This window comes from Rhipicephalus sanguineus, chromosome 3 (genome assembly GCF_013339695.2).
Source record: "Rhipicephalus sanguineus isolate Rsan-2018 chromosome 3, BIME_Rsan_1.4, whole genome shotgun sequence".
Classification (NCBI taxonomy): domain Eukaryota; kingdom Metazoa; phylum Arthropoda; class Arachnida; order Ixodida; family Ixodidae; genus Rhipicephalus; species Rhipicephalus sanguineus.
In genome coordinates this window covers 177,686,974-177,710,127 of record NC_051178.1, presented here as the reverse complement: position 1 = coordinate 177,710,127, position 23,154 = coordinate 177,686,974, and the positions used below count along the sequence as shown (strand labels likewise).

Here is a 23,154-nt window from a genome sequence, read left to right as displayed (position 1 = left end):
TTTCATCGACCTTGAGTGTGCAGCGTGCTTCCGCGCGTGGGAACGTGAAAAAAAAAGCCTGTGTACATTACGCTCAGACGCACTATATATAATGGTTTTTGTTGGCTTAAAGACGGTGATTTGAGGTGCAGATATAGTACGGTGGCTTCCAGGACGTACGCGGTAGTCATTCAAGTCGGACACGCCTCGCCGGTAAGGCGAAAAAGCTAGAGACTTTCGACGGCGCCCGTTGTTGCGGCCGCCGCCGTGCACTTTTTTCCTTCGTTTCTGTTTGCTGTTTTCGTGGTTTGCATACACTGCGATGACATTGGGCGCTATAACAGAATCGAGTGAGTGTACGTGATTGTAGGAGTTATGTGCGCTAATTCTAGCATATGACATGTCTGATCTCGACGTAGACGGCGTACGCACGCGCTGGATGTCGTTCGGGCCCTAGTACTCGCATCTGTTTATCTGAGTATTTAAGGATGGGTTACGTTTGTAAGACATGCGGTCAATAACCGCTCACGGCATGCCCCTGGCTGCCGGAGGATGTGCTTTGTTGTTATCCTTTATTATGTCTGTGTGAACCACTTATTGTGCAGGTTTTGCAAACCTTTACTGCAATTTCATTTTCTCATCATAATATCACGTTCTGCCTTTCAGATACCGTTTTTCATGGTGCTCACGCTGGACAGGAGCGACAACCTAGCAAGTCACAAGTCTGATGCCTCAAGCCGTCACCACTTTTTGATTTATTCTTAATCACAAGGAATAAATATGGAAACATGATGGCGATTTCTGCTGTTTATTTAGCACCATGACACTGTGCACATCACAGTCACACATTTTAGTTGGCTATATTCATAGAAGCATGTAAATGAGGAATACCCAAACTTCTTAATTTGAAATCACAGACCATCTTTTCGCGCTTTCTATATAACTTTGCTGGAAAATATGTGTTGTTTTGACGAGTTTTATTAAAATAATGCTAAAACTGAACTATTCTTTTTTTACAGTCGCTGAGTAGAACGGCAAGTATTATTGTACTTGCTTAAAATGAATACTCCACCATTTTCAACAGTAGTCGCGCAAAAGTAGGGCAAGGGTCAAATGAGTAGCTTAAAACACTTGTGGAGTCGCTTGATGCTTCGGTGTGGGTCCCTTGACCCCCGTAGGAGTGTTACCGGCAAGAGTCGTCTGACTCCCTATATGTGGTAACGTGATCCTCCGGATGAGAGTCTTTCCACTCTTCCTAGAGGGTCAGGGGACTCCTAGAGCGAGCCGACCCTGACCCACCAAGAGAGTCACTGTGACTATTTAAAGAGAGTCCTATACGTGGCAAGTCAGAACTCTCCGAAAAGAGTCACGCATACTATTTTTTCTTAGAGTAGTAATAACTGATTGACCATGTACATAGTAATCATTGGTTAAACGGCAGACAAGCACCAAAGTGAGATGCAAGGCAGCGTTTCTTAAAGGACGAACCTTCCCTGTCCTACGAACTGCCTCACAGAAGTAAGCCTATCTTTGCTTACCTTTAACGAAATCTTCTCCATGACTTGAGAGGCTTTAGATGCATTAGCCTCGTCCGTAAGAATACATTCACATTTACTGTCTTCTATTTCGTATCGCAGTTCTCCTGAAAGCCAGAAAATGAGCCAGTGGAATGTCAAAGAACAATTAGTTCAATTCGGGTTCAAAAAACAAAGGAACAAAATAATGAACAAAGAAAAACAAAGGGATAGGGTCATATCAATGCACTTTTGATGCGTAATTTGCAACATGTTGCAAATGCTACACAGAAACGTTACGTTTCGGTTTTGTAATAGTTACAAGCAATTAGGCAAAACAAATATAGGTCCTTGTTGGGGTGTGCATATTTGATCTTTACGACACGGCGATATTCGGAGGAAAAGCTTTAACGCCATTATGTGTGGGCGCAGAAAGTATACGTGCACTCACTTTCGACGAAGGCAGCCTTGGCCATGACTAGCGTACCGCCGGCGAATACGACGCCCATGGCGGCCACGATGTTGTCGAGGGAGTTTCCTAGCTGGCAACACACTTTCGTGCCTTTCTTCACACCCTCCCGGCAAAATCCCGCCGCACAGCGCCGTATGCGGTGGAGGAGCTCAGCGCCTGTCAGATGCGCGTCGACGTCAATCTGCGGTATCAGGGGTAAGTTAGATGCGTGCCCGAAGAGCGCTGCCTGTGAGCTCCGAGTGCCTTCGCACATCTTTCTTTCAAGAAACGGAACTGCTTCTTGAGAGAAACGCGAGAAGGTAGCCGGTGCACTCTGGTCTCGTAGCTAAGTTAGCATACGGTGGCTACACTTCAGACTATTGCAACAAAGCTGACATTAAAAACGATGCATGTTTCGTTATCTTCAGCTTTATTCATATTTTTATATACAACTCAAACGCCAAAAGGCGTTAGGGAGTGGCAGCTAAAACAAAACAATGCATATTTGTTACCGGCTAGTTCAAACAATCTGACAACGGATTTAAATGCAGAAACTCAGAAAACAAGTCAGCACAGCAAAAAGGGAGTTAAACTTTATGACGGTGATTAGTGCGACCAGACAAATAAGATGACTCACTAATAAGTTCATTTTTGAGGTGTGTATTATAAGAAATCTTAATAAACGACACAACGACGCACAGGTCCGGTCGCCACCATAGATAATACGCTGAGATCGATCGCGTAGGTGTAGATGGCGCTACAGACGCGTGCCGTCAACTTCGTATAGTTTAACTGACGTTGACAGCACGCGTTAAACTATACGAAGACGGAGACACCTACTCAAATCAGTACTAATGGACTTCGACGACAGGTCTTACACTATGCGAAGGGCTTGTGCCCCACAAACGCAGCGCAAACATGCCCACTAATTGCCTTGAACGAGGGTAACGTTATCTATCTGTATTAGTGCATCCGAGTGTGTTAAACGTCGATGTCGAACGGAAAGACAGGCCCAGTATAGAGTTTGTCGACATGCGTTTCGATATGCGGCGCATCAGTTCTGCGGAAGACCGCAAGGTGGAAGAAACTTCATGAATTTGATATAGCTGTCATCCACCTGTTTATGTAGTATACTAAACTACAAAGAGCATTTCTCAGAAGGAGACATTGCCAGGGTACGAGAAGTTTGTCCAAGTCTGGGAATCCTTATCGCCGCGGACTTGGAGGGTATGCAGCCAAAGTTATTCCGGGCGTCAGAGATTTCGGATGTCTTTACCTGTGCTACTGCGTTGCCGGTTACTACGGCATGCGCATTGATAATGGATTAATGGCGCACTACCTCACACGTACACGAAATCATTTGTCGTTTCCTTCTTTCCCTCCCTCCTTTCTCTCATCACTATTCCCCTTTCCCAATACCCCAGCGTAGGGTAGCAAATCAGACGCTTTTCTGATTAACCAACCTGCCTTCGGCTTTTGTTTCCTTCCTTCGTGGTATGCACATTGCTTCAGAGAAGTGTGTCTGTGCCTTCGCTAGTGTTTATGTGAGCTGCGATTGCACAAAACATTTAAAACATATACACTGTCGAAGCATACTAAGGTGCCTTATCCAAAGACAAGGAGCAGCCACTGCCGCGTTCACCCGCAAATATAGCGTACCCATTTTTGAGAGAGTAGATTTGTGGGTCAGCCGTTGATGCATATTTCGCAAATTGAAGCGCAATAGACGGGACAAAAAAAGAGACAGGACAAGTGCTTGTCCCGTACGTCTCTTTTTTATCCTGTCTATCGAGCTTCAATTCACCGAATGGTACATCCAGAAATAAAACCGACAAGCGACAGTTCAAGTAAGCTCAATTTACGAAGGCATGCGTGCCAGAAATTGTGCATAACAAAGTGCTCCGTATCGTCTCTCACATTGCCCGCTTATCGGCCAAGGACGAGTGTAAACGGCCGGGCGCTTATCAGCGTCCCAACACTCAAACCTGGTCGAGTGGAGGAGCACTCGTCAATGCAGATGCACGTATTGCGCTACGGCATGGAGACCGCCGACAGGAGTGTATACACGCGCAGTCCCGCATCACAATGTATAAATATATATTAACTGCATTACGTGTATCGCACAACGTTAATTGTTACCGGGCGGTAACAAAACTACGCGGCAATTTACATCATTTTTTATAGTTGAAACGCTTAATTCAGTATTTGAAGATACGATTTTTTATAGGTATAGTGAATTTTAAAGTTTCAGTATTCCAACGGACCTGTTAGTGTGTGTTCTTTTTAAAGGACCCCCGACAGCCAGATTTTTGCTAGCGCCTTTTATGCTTTAATTAGATTTGTGTGCGGTAATTACGAACACGAATGGTAAATGCTCTACCCTTAAAAAAATGCATTTAGACAGTCTATAGAGTGTCTGCAGACTTCTTGTAGTCGAGTTCGTCTTTATGTAGATTTAGTATTTCGCCTAAAGAAAATCTTTTGACAATCTATAGACGAAAGTTTATAAATGTGTGTCATCTTTTGTCTAATTGCGTTCTATAGATTGTCTATAAACAAAAGTTTTAAAAAGCGTATGGTTCTTTTTTTTCTATTGTTAGTCTATATACAATCTATAGACAAAAGTTAAGTTGATGAAGTTTGTGTTTTGTCTAATCCCAGTGTATAGACTGTCTACATAAAAAGGTTGATAAATTGGTGTTATTTCCTATTGTCAAATCCCAGTCTATAGACTGTCTAAAGACAGAAGCTAAAGTGGAGTTATTTAATTTCTGGCTGAAAATAAGGTTTTTCATTGAAATTTTATCAGACGTGTGTACTTTATGCAATTTTGCTACCTTTTTGTTTATATAACATCTAAGCATGCACTCCTTATTGCCCCATTGGGCCCTAGCTGTAAGGTATGTTAAAAAAGAACTAAGGGGGCTCATTAATTAATTGAACCACAATGTGAAATTGAGCAGGAATGCGTTTTTGTATATCTCATTAACACATTCTGGCGCACATGGCACATATATATTTCCCCTCGTAACTCGCATGCCCACATTAGAACTAAAGATGTTTCCAGTAAGTATGTCGCACTCTATGGCTCACCGACTGGATGTACTGCAAGGACTGTGTGGTTCTTTCCGCCTTCGTTGCTACAATGCAAGGGCAATGTATTTCGTCGAACACTGGAAATCGCAGCTTTGAAGCGGGACGATGGGCAAACAGTGAACAGAGTACAACAGCTCTTTTTCAAGACACAAATAGCAGGGCCCACTGCAGTGCTTTCATTTGTGTTACTATTCAATATACAGTATTTCGCCATTCTTTTCATATACGAAGCACGGTGCCCAGAAACCAATTTTGTTAAAAATATTTTGCGAATTAGCTGTGGCCCTTTCGCTAGCTCATTATATTTGTTCATTTTCACGACATTTTCAGAAGGTAATATGTTAATTAAGATGTTCTTCAACAAATATGCATTTTTCTGTTTTCATTACGACGACGTGCAATGTAATATTAAATCGTGTTTCAGTAAGCGATTTCAAATAGATAATGTGTGTATGCACTTGCTTACATCTCCCGCTTAGAATATATTAATTTAAATTAACAGGGAACATCAATAAGAAAGAACTTGCAACTGAATCGCCCTAAGGGCGAGGCATCGATGGTGACACTGGCTCGGTGCAAATTTCAAAGAGATATCACTCGGCACTGCGGACAGTTGCTGTCAAAGGCTCAAGTTTTCCGCATGCTTGTGATCATACACACAGACACGGCCGTGAGGGCAACAGCTGTTACAGATAGTAGTAAAAACGGACCGTTCGTTACATATCCTGTACACGAATGGTCCACGAACGGTATGTTTAAACAGCAAGCACTGGAAATACAATTGAAGAATCGCTCAGAAGCGGCCTCCCCACTAAGAAGTTGCTTTTTCGTTCAGGCACTGCCGTGAAGGCCAAACCCCATATACGCGAAAATGCACGCGACAGCGACGAGCGACGCGATGTAGATCGTCTTCGCGCAAGCGGTCGCTTGGATGGGCATACCCCATTCACGCGACGCCCTCGGCGAGCGATCTCCACTGTTGCTGGCATGAGGGCGTTCACTCGTACCAAAAGTAGCCCGTTCTCAGCGGTATGCAATGTAAAATACGATCTTTCGTTGCATAATGGTACAGAACATGTTTATCATTGTCTTGCAGCATTTTTTTCGATCCCATCACTGCTGCTACGTGCTGCCAAGCCGCGTCACAGACGGCGCGGGTCCCAGCGTTCGCGTTCAACAACGTCAACATTTCGCTCGTCGCCGTTGGTCATGTTGATGAACGTTGTTGTTGATGTGCGTCGATAAGAAAGTGGCGGCAATCAGCAATACGTCACTGATGCATCTTATTCCGGTGTTTTGCTATTGGCTGCTTGAGCACAGCACTTCCGGGCGACGAGCGACGGACATGCGACGGATTACAAATCTGAAAAAATGACAGCATATCCACGGGGTGAATGATGATGAGTGGGGCGAAGCTACGGAGGGAATCATCTGTAAACCGTGAAACTCTTCCGTGAAATGCGCCCAGTACATAATATAAAGAGTGTGAAACATCGTGTATATATTAAACATCAAACTTTTATTGTACTGTTGGTTTACGTGGTCCCTTCATTATCACTTGTGATCGGTGAAATGCAAGGAAGAAGTCCGCTCCCGAGCGAAAGAGCGCCAAGAGCGACTGCATTCCCCGCTCGCCCTGTGCGAATTAAAGGCAAGGCTAGAGGGAAGACAGGACGCGCGTTCCACGACGCGAGGTCGGTAGCATGCCCAACGAAAGCCAACGGAACGCGATCGTGCAAGTGCTCCGGCTTCGCATCGCCTCATGGTTCCATTTAGCGTCCCAAAACCAAACATATTGCTCAAGGTGTGCCTTGCGTTTTTCGTAGAAATAATTTCTTTATCATGTACATTAAGACGAAAAGTTGAAAGCTCACTAGAGTGTATCGCCCGCAAAGTATGTCTTTTAGTGTGATTTAACTCTCGTACGGCAGGGTCCTCGCGCCGTTGCCGGTCCACCTCGCCCGTTGACGATCGGGCGAGGTGGCTACATATAACTACTACTACTACACTTTAAGAAAAACATCTGGCGTTCTTTCGTTCTGCTTTTACAAAACATCTGGCGCCTTTCGTTGGTTTATTTCATCAATCAACGGCGTTTTGAACAAAATTTTTATTGTTTAATCACGTACAGGAGAAATCTCACCAGGCACTACCTTGGAGGTAAACAATGGCTGCTAATGGCAATGAGAGACAGAAGAAGTCGGCTTTTAGCTAACACTTACACTTCTACTTCTACTAACGTTTCCTACTGGAACATGCCAATGGCTGCTAATGGGGAATGAGAGACAGAAGAATTCGGCTTTTAGTTAACGCGCACGCTGCGAATTTATTGTTCAACAACGCACAGGAGAAATCTCCCACCGGCACTACCTTGGAGGTCAAAGCGTAAGACTTGTTACTCACTACTACGACCACGACGACTACGAGGGACGAACGGGTGCCGCCTTAAGGAGCTTCGCCCCTAAAACCGAGCGATCGCGCGAAATCGACCACGCAACACGTCGCGCGAGCGGCTCGTTTCGTCGCTCATAGCATCGCTCATCGCTGCCGCGTGAATTTTTGCGCATATGGGGTTTCGCCTTGAATCGTGAAGGCGCGCGAGCGAACACGATAAGGAAGGGGAGAAAAGCGAGAACCGGTGCGGCAAACGAACGGAAGAGGGCGCGCAGCTGCAACTCAGTTTCAAATCGCTCGCTGAGCGAGAGCCAATCAGTTCAAACCAGGGGGCGCGCAGGCGCACTGACGTTTAAGCGGTTTAAGGTTTAAGCCGTTCAGGCAGTTGACGCCGGTTGACGTATTTGAGGGTCGTTGTAAAAGAAGTTCTCGCAGCGCAGTGTGTAATGCCTAAATAAGTTTGTTGCGCGCATGTATTTTTTCCACGTTGATTAATATTACGTGCCGGTATCGTCGCTGGAAGTCGTGGAATGGACACGTACTACTTACACCGCGTGTCGGGACGGACGCATCGTTGTTTGACATGGAATCGTTGACGGCCATGTGTTGTCGTAGCCCCAACGAGCGCGAAGCTTTGAACAAGATCACAAGCGCGCGCCTTTTGACGAGACTGTCGCCACAGCGAATATCACTCTTCGGTGAGTTGAAGAACGTTGCCAAATCGCGTGACTGTGCATGACGACTTTGTGTAGGTAAGATTGCCCGAGCGGCGAGCTGCCATAATAGAGATGGTGTGCAAGAGGAAGTGTTTGATACGAAAGTATGCCTTGTACTAGTGTGTCTGCCTTCTGTGGTGTTCGTTATACGCTTCCGCGGAGCCGTTGCCGTGTGCGTCGATTAGAGCTAAAAACAGCCTGAAGAATACGCGTTGCATTGCGCGATGCTATGCTTGTGTTATGCAGGCCTTGTGTTGTTTCGCCCTTCTTCCTTGACTGCATGCAATGCGGCATCCTTGCATGAAATGACGTACACATGCCTTGTCACTATAAAATTGAGTCTGCCTTTAAACATTACTGGTCGCCCCGTATCCTTTCTGTGGTGGAAATGCAACAGACGTTATCGTTCAATAAGCATAGTTACCCGCCACGGTGGTCTAAATATATAGTTGTTAAGGTGCTCGACTGCTGACCCACAGGTCGCGGAGATCGAATCCCGGCCGCGGCGATCGCTTTGCTTGAGGGCTCGCGAAGTGCTTGAGGCCCGTGTTCTTAGATTTAGGTGCCCGTATAAAGAACCCCGGCTGGTCAAAATTTCTGGAGCCCTCCACTACGGCGTCGCTCATAATCGTGGTTTTTGGATGTTAAACCCCATCAATTATTGTTATAAGCATGGTTATAGTTAACTAACGTGCAAATCAACTTTATAAAAGTAGACGGGTGTGCAGATAGAGAGACACATGTACACACACGGCGCGGTCATGCATACGCCATGCTGCTCAGAGGCTATGTGTTTGTAGCTGCGTCGCCGTCTACGGTGCCGCGCTCGTTTTTGCAAAGAATGTACGTAATTGTTCTATATTAAATATTTTAGTCTGTCTGTCGCAGATTGTAGCGCTTGGATGTGTACAGACAACCAAATCAATCGATTAGCCAAGGGAAAGCATAGCGGACTTTAATTGTGGGCTTTAACTGTAGTGTAGTAATAATGGCCTAAATTGAAATGGAATAAAGTGAACGGAAAATCGCCCTTTGCTTTGATGGTATCTAAACGCCCGATGCTCAGCCGATTGAGCTACGACGGAAAGCGCTTCGCCATACGCTTTGCTGGGCATTTATGTATGTGTAGTCCCTTGGAGTGTTAGCCAGTGCCACTCGTACTCAAGGCGGTGAGTGTGGAACACTCTTCTTTGCCAGAGTTTGTCACGTGGCACGCAATCTTTCCATGAGGCGGCTGCTGACCGATAAAACGTCACATGCGAACTTGAGGCATAAGTCAGCCGGGGCAAGGACTTCGCGGTGAATGAAAGAAAAAAAGGGGATTTTTGGAGGGCCTCGTTTCTTTTTTATACACAACCAAAACGATCGAAAAGATCCCCTTCTTTCGTAGATTCAGCGAGGGCGTCGCTCCGGTAGACTTAAAGCATCAAGTTAGCATGCGAGGGTTTATTGGTCAGCTGCTATGTGGTGCTAAGACCCCGCCGCGGTGGTCTAGTGGTCATGGCGCTCGACTGCTGATCCGAAGGTCGCAGGATCGAATCTCGGCCGCGGCGGCTGCATTTTCGATGGAGGCGAAAATGTTTGAGGCCCGTGTACTTAGATTTAGGTGCACGTTAAAGAATCCCAGGTGGTCCAAATTTCCGGAGCCCTCCAGTACGGCGTCTCTCATAATCATATCGTGGTTTTGGGACGTTAAACCCCAGATATTATTATTATTACGTGGTGCTAAGATCAAGTGCCACGTGATGCCCTCTGTCAAAAATGAATGTTCCAAAGTCGCCACTTGGGCTACGTGCGGTGCTGGCTGAGACTCCTAGGGATAACAAATACATAAGTACCCAACGAAGTAAACGGGGAAGCGCCAGACGTGTAACTAGAAGGTTGTGGATTCAGATCCCACCGACGGAAAGGGTGAGTTTTCGTCCACTGTAATCAATTTCAACGTACGCCATTATTACTACACTACAATTAAAGGGACACTAAAGAGAAACAATGAATCGGTTTAGATCGATAAATTGGACTCTGAAAACTCTAATGTCGTTAATTTCGCCACCATAGGTTTATTGATAGAGGAGAAAACCAACGTCAAAGTTTCATTTTTAAATTTCGCGCCGAAATCTTCCCGCGTGACGTCACTGATTTCAAAGTGTATTTATCTTATTTTGGCGCGATTTGCTCAATAAAATTACCCCAAACTTGGTATGTCAAGTCTCTGGCCCCCTCAGAGGACAATGTACTTCATTTTTACCGATTAGGAACTACGTAGTCCCTAGTTGGCGCCGTCAAAACATGTAACGTCACGGCGAATGATGTGGAAACTTCAAGGTGGCGTCGCCACCCACATTTTGTTTTTGCGTATTTTCGTGCTTAGTAAGCATCTTCTCGCAGCAAGCGTGGTGGTTTTGGTATCGTGAAAGAGTAATTTACTAATATGAGAAAAATCGTTTTGCTCTTCAGTGCCCCTTTAAAGACGACAATTAATGTCCGCTATGCTTTCCCTGGCTTAATTGTCTGTTCGATTAATTTGGTTCTGTCTAAAAAAGAAACGAGGCCCTCGAAAAAATTCCCATTCGCTCGTTCATTAGGTTTGTACACGAGGCTCACTGTAAGGCAATTCATTTGTCTGAAACACGTTTTGAACTGGTAGTAACAGTAAGTACACACATACAACTACAAACTTAATTCATTCGAAGTAGCACACCACGTATATGTAAATTATCGTTGGTGGATGTGAGCTTCAGTTCAATTAAACTTGTTAAGCGAGTGCATGACCTCCTTGTTGCTGTATCTGTGTGTGAAAAACTGGGGCAAATATTGGTCCTGCCACTCCATATTTTCATTGTTTGATTAAATTGTCTGTGTAGCAAAAAGTTCTATTAACGGAGAAGTAGCTTCGTTACATTGTATGCAAAAATGGGTCTGCATTTGTTTTTCGCGCATGCTTTGTCGTAAGTTTTTATATTTATGTATCTTTTTCTGATTAAAGCTCTGTTGTAAGTCAGCGCTTGTGCTTGTCATTCTTTTCTGTGTGCTTTGCCTAGTTTTCTTTTCCAGAGTTTATTGGGATAAATTTATACATCACTAATCTACAGGAACTGCCTCTAGGCAATCTGTAGACCACAGTATATTTGTGAGGCAATAAGTCCGTAGACACTATATACTGGGTCATAGGAATAGCCTATGGATAATCTACAGACATTTGTCTGTGGATATTTTATAGACAAAAGTAAACCAAAGTAGATTTATATGAGCCTATAGACTTTTGTTTATAGACATTCTGCAGACATCGGTTTAAACGCATGAATTTTTATTAATCTACAGACCTTCTATAGCCAATCTATAGACTTAGACTTTCTTGTAGACTGGTCTATAAAAACGAGTGCGGCCACTATTCCATAGACTGTCTATAGACCAGTCTAAAGAATTCAGCTATAGAACGTCAATTGATTTTATAGACAGATGTCTACAAACTTTATATGGACTATCTGAACATATTTTTGTAAGGGTACCGTATTGCATAATTAATGCTATCGTCGTTAGTTACGGCAAACTTTGGTGAGACATCAAAACTCCTGCCCCAAATCATAACTAGTGCGACGCGAAGCGTCATAAGATCACATACGCTAGAGTTACTGCATATGGCTCCTATAGGAGCCAGATTTGCGCTTCTGTTTTCCACGCGCCGCTCTGTTGCCGTTCGCCAAGCGCATTCACGCGGAACTTCCAAGTTGCTACAGTGAAGCCAATTTGTTGCGAGCTGGTAACACGGGGAGTCTCGACCAGTCACTGGTATGCCTTCGGGTTGATAACGTGCTTCTGATAAGTCATTACCTCCCCTCCGTGTGCAGCGGTGAAGCCCGTATTCTTGGCCGCGCGCAAATCGGCGCTATCAGTTCTTTTGCCAGCACAGCCGTGCGCCTTTTACCGAATGACCGTGCTTTTGCGTGCTTATCGCCGGTGCATTTAGTAAGACTGATCACGTTTGGCTGTTCGCGTGTTCCGTCTGCGCGGTCGAAAAATCTCAAAAAATCAATTGAAAAAATTGCATTCAATTAAGCGCCACAGGGAGTGCTGTGCAAGTCGCGAGTGATCTAGTGGCGATGCAGAGGAGTGAGCTTCCTATTCGCCCATGCCCAAGAGGGGGACCGTTGCGATGAGAAGTGAGGTGCACAAAAGTCGTTCTTGTGATCAAAATTTGGAAGTTTGTTTGCGCGTTCCTTCGAGCATAACGCTGCACGTCTACGACAAAATAGAGCCGCTAATTGGGGCTCCTAAAGTACACAGGCCGAGGGGGGCGGGGAGCGAGCACTCCACCCACCTCTCCTGCTCGATCCCCGAAACTAATGACTGCCGACAGTTGTGTCGGCAGTCACTAATGCCTCAAGGGCGTACTGCGGTGTAAGTTCGACTACGCTGTAACAGCCACGTTTATCGACCGTAATAAGCGACAAAAGGTATCGTGCCGTCAGTTGTGGCGTCGCCTGCATCTATCGTTCGTATGGTTTCCGCCGGCAAGCGAGACTCGAGTGACAGCAATCTCCGTCGAATCGACGTCGCGAGTGGCTCGCATTTTACTTCAAGACCCCTAGCAAGTTCGCCATCACCGATAAAAGTCTTCTCGGACGTATTCAGAGCAAAGCTGAACTTTTTGTCGCCTTTAGACTATCATACTCAGAGAGAGAGAAAGAGAACAACTTTATGAAAATGCCTGCAGGGACGATTAGACGCAAAAAAGATTGTTCGCGTAACTTTATATCTGCGTTAATGTAATATTGTAGAACAAAACAGTAAGAGTAGGCAAGCGTCGTAAGAGCATAGCATCAAATACATCCTCAGGTCAAGGCTCCTTAAGCGAAGCCCCTGCGCGGACTAAGGGTGACTTTACCGCTCAACTTCGGGTTGCTTTATCGCGGACATATGCGCTACTCTGGCTCATACGCTGAAGCCACGGCCGGTACATATATATATATAACGCACAAGGTCGAGCTCAACACTTCTCAAGCTTTCGTGACGTTGCGAACGCGCTTTCGGAATCGAGGTCCCGCGTACGGGAAAGAATGAAACGACGTGGGGGCTGCGGTATCAGCTTGTGTGTGACGCACAAGCAACGTTCTCCAGACGAAATATCTGCCTCGTCATACCGGCCTACCCAGCACCCACTTCACTGTCAAGAGGTGTGCCCCTAGGAAGAAAAAAAATCCTCACTACGCTCACAGACGCAAATACCCTCCACCACACTTCACTGTCAAGAGGTGTGCCCCTAGGAAGAAAAAAAATCCTCACTACGCTCACAGACGCAAATACCCTCCACCACACGACAAATTAAACAAAAGACAGGCCGTAACTTGGAGATTACTACAAACAGACACTTACCCCAGCCCGGCGATCCTACGCATCTGTTATCCGAGCTTGTACCCGACGGACGCGTTGTAAAGCGTGCGGGGAAAGAGCCACACTGCGGCACATGCTTTGGGAATGTGCCGGGAGAGTTAATGTCGCTGCCGCCGCTCACTTCGCGACGCATGTTAGACAGGGGCGAATTGCTACCACCGCGCGAGGGCAGGGGCCGACCGCCGCCGCGGCTGTGGTCACTGCTGAGGATCGGCTGCGTCGGCGTCGCTGCCGCTGGGAGGCGGCACTCACCAGCGACAAGCTGACCGACCAACTTTGGGCCGTCCGGCAAGCCGAGGATGCCGCCCGGGTGCAAGGGCTTCAAGCCGTCACCTGACGCCATCATCGACGGAGAGTGGGACGGGACAGGGGTTAATCCCCTCTTCCCCCCGCCTCGTCCGGACTTTTAATAAAGTTTATTCACTCACTCACTACGCTCTACTTGAAGGGCCACGAAACAACCCCCAGTACGAAATTCGCGATGAAGAGATAACTACACACTTGTCTGATGTGTACATGCTGCCGCAAGAATTTTGCGAATAACCGCATTAATAAGAAAGTTATAAGGGATAGAACTTCGGCAGGTTTCGGCTTCCCGCTCGACTCCCTTCTGCGTCGCCCAGAAGGGTAGTCCGTCTGATCTGGGCGTAGTCCGTCGTCGTGACTACGCCCAGATCGGCAACGTAACACGACGTCAGCGAGTGCATCATAGGTGCGCAGCCAACGACCTTGAGAACGAATGAGAATGCTTGTTTGGGAGGTGCAAAAAAAATGGGGGGGGGGGGCTTTAAAACCCTTCTGTTGCAAACAGCCAGAACCACCTAGAGAGCAGCGAGGACTAGACCTACGCCTGTCTGCAGAGTGACGTCACTGAGAGTGCCACAACTATAATCCCCACGTACGGGGTAGATGCAGGTTGGCAAAAAAATTCCGCGGCTTAATCTTTCTACTAGCAGCGCTGCATCTGTCTACGTTGCTTCGATAGAAATTTCTGCAAACAGACACCTTGCAAAATGGTTACTGCGCATGCGGGAGCAAGCTTGTTTTCCACACGAAGAGCCTCGACCACGGACTATCAGGCAAGCATTTGTTTCCATTCAACGTCATCCCTGTTATTCCTTGCTTTGGTTTCTCCCTGTCTTCCTGCAAACCATAGAGCTCACCATGAAGCGTGACATTCAAGCAGCAATTTTTAAAATGCCTCTGTGGTGCTCGCGCACCTTGCGTGGAAGGTGGAGTAGTCCACGCTTGTATAGCAAGAAAAGCAACTTAGCAACTAGATGTTTCGTGCGGAAGAATTGTTCTTGCAGGAAAGCCAACTTACAGATGTTGCAAAGTGTATGCTAGGAGGCGCTCACTACGTTGTTAGGGGTCAGTGCCTTTTTTTCTGTAGTTAAAGAACTTAGAAATCGGCTTAGAGTAATTTCTTGTACTCTAGCAAGGCGGAAGAGTTATTGCCTATTATATACACGATTGTCTTAGGTCAACGTATGGTGCTTTAATAAAAGTGCCTCGCCGTAGATGAGTACAGCCCATAAAAAAAATTCTTCGAATGCCAACGCTGCACATTTTCACGGCGCCTAGGTGGTGTACACTTAGTAAATTATTGGTGTTCGGAGAAATATTTGCATAGCATAGACGTGCACGTACGAATTTGTTGTGACACAGAAGTTTCTAGAAAAGTTTGGATAATTTACAATATCGTCAGCACTATGGTTTTGAGCTGCTGAGCGCGAGGTCACGTAGTCGATTTCCAGCGACGGCGCGACATTGCAATCCAAAAGGAATAAAAAAATCAAAAGAACTCGTTACTGTGCGCGCGGTTCAGGTTAAATGAGACGCAGTGAAAATTAAATCGAAGTTCCCGACTACGGCCTTCCTTCCCACGGCCTTCCACGCTACCAAAGTGCGCAGTTTTCGGACGTTAAACACCGTAAGTTAATAAAATACGTAATCTGTCTCGCGGAGACTATGCTGTACCTGAAGCCTCCAAAGTGGTTTCAGCTTGTTTAATTTGCATTTAAAGTGCACCTATGGTGATAACAGCGTGAGAAGTCCTGAGAAGCGTATCTTATCGGAGCTCATTAAAAAAGAATACGACAAAGCTGCACTCACTACTGAGGTAGTAGCCACGTGAGTTTCAAAGACGTAATCGGTGAGATGACAACACTAGCAGAGAGGATCGAAAGCAAGGATAAAAGCTACCTCGTCTTCGAGGTCGGAGTTGCTCAGCGGCCCTTTAATGGCCAGGTAGGACCCAAATAGTTCCGTAGCACGCATTGATAAGATAAGCGCGTGTAAGGCATCCTAGCAGTTAAGGTTATCTCGCCGTATGACACGGTTTGTCTATGAGCAACGTCTGATTAAATTTTCGTATTAGTTTTAACTAGAACCCGACTTCATTACAATATCTGGGGCTTAACGTCCCAAAACCACGATACGATTATGAGACGCCGTAGTGGAGGGCTCCGGAAATTTCGACCACCCGCGGTTTTTTAACGTGCACCTAAATTGCAGTACACGGACCTCAAACATTTTCGCCTCCGTCGAAAATGCAGCCGTCGCGGCCGGGTTCGATCCCGAGACCGTCCGGTCAGCAGCCGAGCGCCATAACCACCAGACAACCGTGGAGGGGCAGAACCCGACTTCAATAACACAAGTATCTACGTATGCGTTCACGATCGGTCCCATCACACTTATACGGACCGAACAGCAGCAAGTGAAGGCAGCTTCGACGTAAAAACGCCTAAATTCTACAACATTACGCGCCAAAATCACGAAAGGATGAGTTACGTGTGTACTCAGCGTCGATTTTGACCGTCGGGAGTTCTTTAACGTGTACTTAAATCTAAATATGCAGGGGTTCTGGCATTTTGCCCCCATCTAAGTGACACTACCGCGTTCGGGAATCGAACCCGCGTCGACGAGTTTAGCTGCGCCGCACCTTAGCCGCTGAGCTGCCCAGACGGGTCACTTTTTTTTTTATTGACATGATGTAAGGAGATGTTGGCGCACAAATAAGGCGCCGGCTACTCCTTAGCTCTTAGAGTACATAGGGTTCATAAACATAAAGTACATAGTGTCTAAATTCCTAATCACAATTAACCCGTAGTACATACAATATACAACTTAGCGTAACAGTCAAGACATAACAGTCAAAACAACATATTCAACAATTACATACATACATGTGTATACACGGTGATGTAAAAAAAAAGAAACAGCAACTGTTTCAAACATATCCAAGACAAAAAAAAAATCACAGCATATCCACGGAGTGAATGATGATGAGTGGGCGAAGCTGCGGAGGTTCATCGGTAAACCGTGAATCTTCCGTGAATTCTGCCCAGTACATCACCGACGTGAGATCGGGCGCGTTTATACTAAAGGTTCGATGAGTTATGACGACTTGCAGCGCACTTGAATTTTACATGTACGCTGTGAATTTTCATTGTTTAGAAAACCATTGCTTAGAAAACATCTGGCGTCTTTCGTTAAGCAGCTGGCGTCTTTTCGTTTTGCTTTAGAAACATCTGGCGTTCTTTCGTTTTGCTTTTACAAAACATCTGGCGTCTTTCGTTGGTTTATTTCATCAATCAACGGCGTTTTGAACAAAATTTTTATTGTTTAATCACGCACAGGAGAAATCTCACCAGGCACTACTTTGGAGGTAAAGAATGGCTGCTAATGGGAATGAGACACAGAAGAAGTCGGCTTTTAGTTAACGCTGCGAATTTTTTATTGTTCAACAACGCACAGGAAAAATCTCCCACCGGCACCACCTTGCAGGTCAAAGCGTAAGACTGGTTACATACTACGCTACGAGGGACGAACGGGTGCCGCTATAAGGAGCTTCGCCCCTAAAATAGTCAACACACATAAGTATACACTCTGCCGTTAATACAAAACAAAGCTTAAATGTGCTAGTAATGGCCAACACACAAATATACACTACATTTGTGTGTATACACAAATATACACACAAATATACACAATATACAAAAATTTTCAATGCTTGTAAAGCACACTTCTGTAAGCCTCTTGTTGGCCACAGGCCCAAAAGTTTCCTTAAACTTAGTGGTCTGCGGTCTAATGTTATTAACGATGATTGAAGTCGGCGTCTTGGTACGTCATGCTGTGGGCATTCTAGAAGGAGGTGATATATGTCTTCATCTACGAATCCACAATCACATTCAGGAGTTTCAGCGCGGCCGATTTTGTGTAAAAAATGCTTTGTGTAGGCAGTTCCTAGCCTTAATCGGTGAATAAGAGTTTCCACACTTCTGTCTAAAGACAACGGAATTTCAAATTCGATAAGTGGATCTACATGATATAAATCACAGCTTTTAGAATTTTCGTCGAACCACGCATTTCTACACATATTGAAAGATTGTGTCTTTAAAATGCTTCGCAATTCATTTTTCGATATTGGGATAGAAACGATATCTTTTTTGCGGTGTGCTTGTCGTGCTGCTTCATCAGCTGCTGTATTGCCAGGAATGTTGCAATGTACCGGTATCCACTGGAACATTATTTCATGATGCTTTTGATCGGCCTTGGTGAGCTCTTTAAGTGTCTCGTAGATCAGACTATTATTAATTGTTTCTGCTTTTGTGCTACAGAGTGATGTTAGTGCCGCCTGCGAATCACTGAAAATTACCCATTTCTGAGCATCTCTTACAGAATTGATAAATTTTATAGCACTTAGAATAGTGAATAGTTCAGCTGTTGTAGACGATGTAACGCGAGATAATTTAAATGAATCTTGTACCTTGAGGTGCGGTATAATAAATGCTGAAGTTGAAAATTTTGGTACACTGGAGCCATCTGTATAGACATGTATGTAGTCCGGATATCGCATATATATCTGGTAGAGCGCTAGTTGTTGGGCGGCTAGAATGAACATGTCATTTTTTCTGATTATGCCGTCCACTGGCACTTCGACCTTTGGTAGCGTAAGTAGCCATGGAGGATAATCAACGTCAGAATTAAAAAATTCATTTCTTGACAGTATACTGGTTCTTTCCTTAATTTCTTTATGAACATGGCTTCTATTCCTTTGTAATATCTCCAGAGCCAATGGGTGGCTTTTATGTTGCGTCTGAAGACGAAAAAAATGCCGACATGTTTCTATACTTCTCATGACTGTGAAGGGAGATTGGCGAGTCTCTGCTATTACAAGGGAACTGGAAGTCGCCCGTGGAACTCCTAGACATATGCGTAATCCCCTAGCTAAAAGCCTTTGAAGTCTCTGTTCCGACGTGGGTGAAAGGCCGTGTAAGATTGACGCAGAGTACGCAATTCTCTGTCTTATTAAAGCATTGTGAACATTGAGTAGGGACGACACTGATCCACCCCACGACGTACCAGCAATTCTGCGAAGTATATTTACTGTTGCATTAACATAGTTTTCGAGTTTTTTTTATGTGTGGTGTCCAGGATAGCTGCCGATCAAGTACTATTCCAAGGAATCGATGCTGTGTCACAATCAATAAAGGTCGTCCTTCCAGACTAAGATTAAAATTCTTTAACTTCTTACGGGTGAAAGGCAACACAGCTGTCTTCGCATGCGACAGAGCCATCCCTCTCTCTATTAAAAAGTTGTTGATGGTATTAATGCCCTCTTGTAGTGCCGTCTGAATTAACTGAACATTAGTTCCAGATGTCCAAATGCACACATCATCTGCATACAGCGAGAATCGTAACTGAGATGGCAGTCGTCTTGCTAAATCAGCCATGACACAGTTGAATAGAAAAGGGCTAAGCACACTTCCCTGTGGCACTCCTTGCTTGACATCGTGTTCTGCACTCTTTCCTTCACCCGTCTGGACAAATATTTTGCGATCTGATAAAATTCAGAAATCCATCGCAAGGACTTTCCGGACATTCCGAGTTCCAACATACTGAGTAGAACATGCACGTGACTGACGGTGTCGAATGCCCTCTTTATGTCCAAGAATACTGCGACCGTCACGTTACCGCAGGCGCGTTCGTGTTCCACGTACGTTACTACGTCCATTATAGCATCCATTGTGCATCTCTGCTTTCTAAAACCTGTTAAGTAGTTGGACAACATCCGTTTCGTTGCACCACCACTCAAGTCGCGCGCCAATCACCTTTTCCATTACCTTGCATAAGCAACTTGTCAAGCTGACTGGACGAAAAGAATCAAGGCACAAGGGCGTCTTTCCAGGTTTTAGAATCTGAATAACTCGAGCGACTTTCCAAGGTTGCGGTACAACTTCTGTCCATAGATTATTATAAATGTCTAAAAGAGCTTTGGTGCCTGTCGGCCCGAGGTTCTTTAGCATATTGTAAGTAACGCCATCCGGCCCAGCAGCAGACTTGACATGAAGCAATTGCACATTGCAGTTCGCTTAATGTGAGTGCGGCGTCTAGTTGAGGATGTTGTGCCCAATAGCAAGCATTAATCTTCTGCTTTGCTAACGCAACAGAATTATTAAATGTTGCATAATTTGATGTAGAGCCAGGTCTGCAGATAAGTTCACAAAATTCATCTGCAACCGCTATTTCCTGCGTGTCTAGAGCTAAAGCGAGGGCACGAAATGGGAAGTTCTGTGTTACAGGGCCGTTAAGCGCTCGAATTACGAACCATATTCTCGGAACAGGGGTGCGAGGAGAAAGCGTGCCGCAGAAACCACGCCAGCGCCGTTTTCCTAAATTTTCCATGCGTTTGCGCATGACATTGTGGATTTTCTGAGCGCTTTTGTAAGCTTCTAAACTACCGATCCGTCGGTACGCTCTTTCAGACCGGCGTCTAATGGCTCTGAAGTGTTCGTATTCTCCGTCAACTGCAGCGTAGTCTTTCGGAATTGGAACCCTCTTTGTGCACATGTTCACATTATCCTGTAAAAATTCCGTAAATTCTTCAACGCTTGTATGTTGACTAAGTTGACTGCTTAGGCGAAACCGAAAAGCTTTCCAGTTCGTCACTCTGCTGTAGCGCCGGATGTCATCACTCCGCATGTTAGGGTGATTTACAAGGACTGGAAAATGATCACTTCCGCGTGTTTCCAAATCCGTTGACCAACCCACACCATTCACTAGATCTTGTGAACATAAAGTTATATCTATACAGCTAGAGTAATTATACCCGCGAAGGAATGTTGGTGATCAGTCATTTAAAACTGTCAAATTGCACTTGTCTATGGCGCTCTCTACAACGTTACCACGTGCATCACAGCGATCACTGCCCCAGATAATATGTGCATTAAAGTCTCCACAAATAAAGATATTAGAACTAGAAATTTTGAAGATATCCACTAGCTCGTCCACTTAAATACGGCTTGAAGGTTGTAGATAAACATTAATCACTGTTATGCACAGCTTATCAAACAATACCTTACATGCGATGAATTCCGGAAAGTCAGAATCGCTTGACTGAACTTGATAAGATGGTAGGTCCTTTCTGACACACAAGTGCACTCTGCTAACTCCACCTCGACGAGACTACTTGTACGTGGCCCTACGCATCTCAGGCCAGCAAAGCGACGCGAGCATTACTGCTGTTTTTAAAATCGACCGGCTTAACCGACCGCTTGTAGGCATTCAATGGACAGGTGCATATGTACCCTGACAGTGCCTTCTTCCCTCTTCTTTCTTTCTTTTAATCCCTTCATCCCTTCCCCCCAGCGTAGGGTAGCAAACCGGACGCGCGTCTGGTTAACCTCCCTGCCTTTCCTTCATTTCCTTCCTCCTCCTTGAGAGACGGAAATCATCATTCATTCCAGCCTCTTGAATGCAAAGTATTGGAAAGTTATACTGCACAAGCAGTTTACGAAAGTCAGCACACTTCCTTCGAAGACTGTTGGCATTCCACTGGAATATGGAGACATTTTTGTAGCAGTTATTCATATGCTACTTGCTGCTGGTTTGACCCGGATTGTTTGCACAATAGTGCTTCCAGAGGCAACAGGGCTTTCACTTCTGGTAGGTTATTTGCTTCCGGCAGAGCAGACAGGATTGCTCTAATTGCAGCGAAAAGCATTGGCAGGGTCACCTTAATGCAGCTGCAGCAAAGATCTGTCTGTCACCATCTTCATCGTGTGACGTATTACAATTTGTAATAGCTTTGTATTTTAGGTAGTTTTGTGCCAGAGTTAAACGCATCAATGCAATCGCAGCACGGGTTAGAAATCTGATACGTGACAAGTATTCGGCAGCAGAATGCTATATCGACTGGCCCGCCGGGCTATAGGTGTATCTGGGCGCTCATATCTTCTCGTTATAACTAGGCTGATATCACGAAAGGAGACGGCCCATAAAAAAAAATAAAGATACGGACCTGAAGCCACATACGCAGTCGATACGCTTAGCATTGCACTAAATTGATCGGAAATGCACGCGACTACAAATGGAAGTAATCACTGGTCATGAATACTGTAGCCTACTTGACGGAAGCGAGTGAAATTTACACAGCAGCACTGCTTGTAATCAGTGACTAATCAAGGACAGGAGAGGGAGTAAATTTAACGGTGAAGTCTTACGTTCCGAAACTGTAAAGTCGGTTATGTAGGACGCCGTACGGCAAAATGACGCCACCATATCGAACGAAAAGTACATATATTTGCAGCTGTGCTCTTTCGCAAGGTGCTGTCTAGACACACTTTCCCTCAGATGTTATTTTATAAACTTGTATGTATTAAATACGCTACGTGGACTTGAGCAAGATTCTGACTGATCTGGTCAAATTTCGCTGCAGCTAACAACCAGGACCTGCATAATTGTAGAAAACAACGGTCGGGGTATTACGTAGTAGAAGCCTCCAGACATCTCGACCACCTGGAGTTTTTTTTTTAACATGCACCTCCTGCCTGTGTGCACGTACTACCAAGCACACCGGCATCTATAGCATTTGGTGTCCGAATTCAAAATGCGACCGCCTCGGACAGGGGTTTTTTTTTTCATCAAGTGTCGCGCAGTTAACGAGCTACGCCGCCGGGACGGAAGGCTCACCAGATCTCGCCATGCAGCAGTACGCGCATTTCGCTATTCAAATCAACAAGCGCGTGACAAATATAGCCACCGGGTATAATCAGTGTCTAGGCCTTTGTACTCACAGCGATCACCTTGTCCGCATACCGCTGAAGGCAGTCTCGTATCAGCTGGGGCGCAGAGATGCCCTCGAAGTCGTCGAGTGTAAACGGCGATTGCAGGACGCCATCCACGATGCGAGCCGTCATTGTGGTCTCTCGTGTAGGCGCCTAAAAGAGGATACAATGCGGGCAGGGGTTTTAGGCAAATTAAAAAAAACGTTTTCTTGGGCTAGTTGGTTCATGACTTATGAAGAAAAAAAATTGTAGCGCAAAACAACACAAGGACAGACAGGGTCATAACTGCCTAGTTTGTTCAGGACTTCTGAACCAACCAGCTTCAGAAGTCATGAACCAGTTAGCGCAAGAAAGCTTTTTACTAAGCCATGTATTTCCTCGCCGCCCCGGAACCCATATTATCCGACGGCCACAACGGCACGTCACACTACACTGGGCTTTTTTATTTATTTTTTTTTTGTTATCGTCCATCTTCGTCAAACCTTGTAAACACCATGAACATCGCGTCCCGTGGCTTATGTTCCCGCAAAAAGACCGCTCAG

The 23,154-nt window shown here is 45.4% G+C and overlaps 1 protein-coding gene across 1 annotated transcript in view; it reads right to left on the bottom strand.

Annotated features, from left to right (window-relative positions):
* Positions 1–22,755, bottom strand: part of LOC119387733 (uncharacterized) — a 34,075-nt gene extending 11,320 nt beyond the window's left edge. The window contains exons 1-3 of the mRNA XM_037655215.2: positions 22,622–22,755; positions 1,945–2,146; positions 1,518–1,621 (exon numbers count right to left, since the gene is read on the bottom strand). Coding sequence (XP_037511143.1) covers positions 1,518–1,621; positions 1,945–2,146; positions 22,622–22,744 — 429 coding nt within the window. The 5' untranslated portion in view covers positions 22,745–22,755. The remainder of the gene's footprint in view (positions 1–1,517; positions 1,622–1,944; positions 2,147–22,621) is intronic.
* Positions 22,756–23,154: the final 399 nt, after the last annotated feature.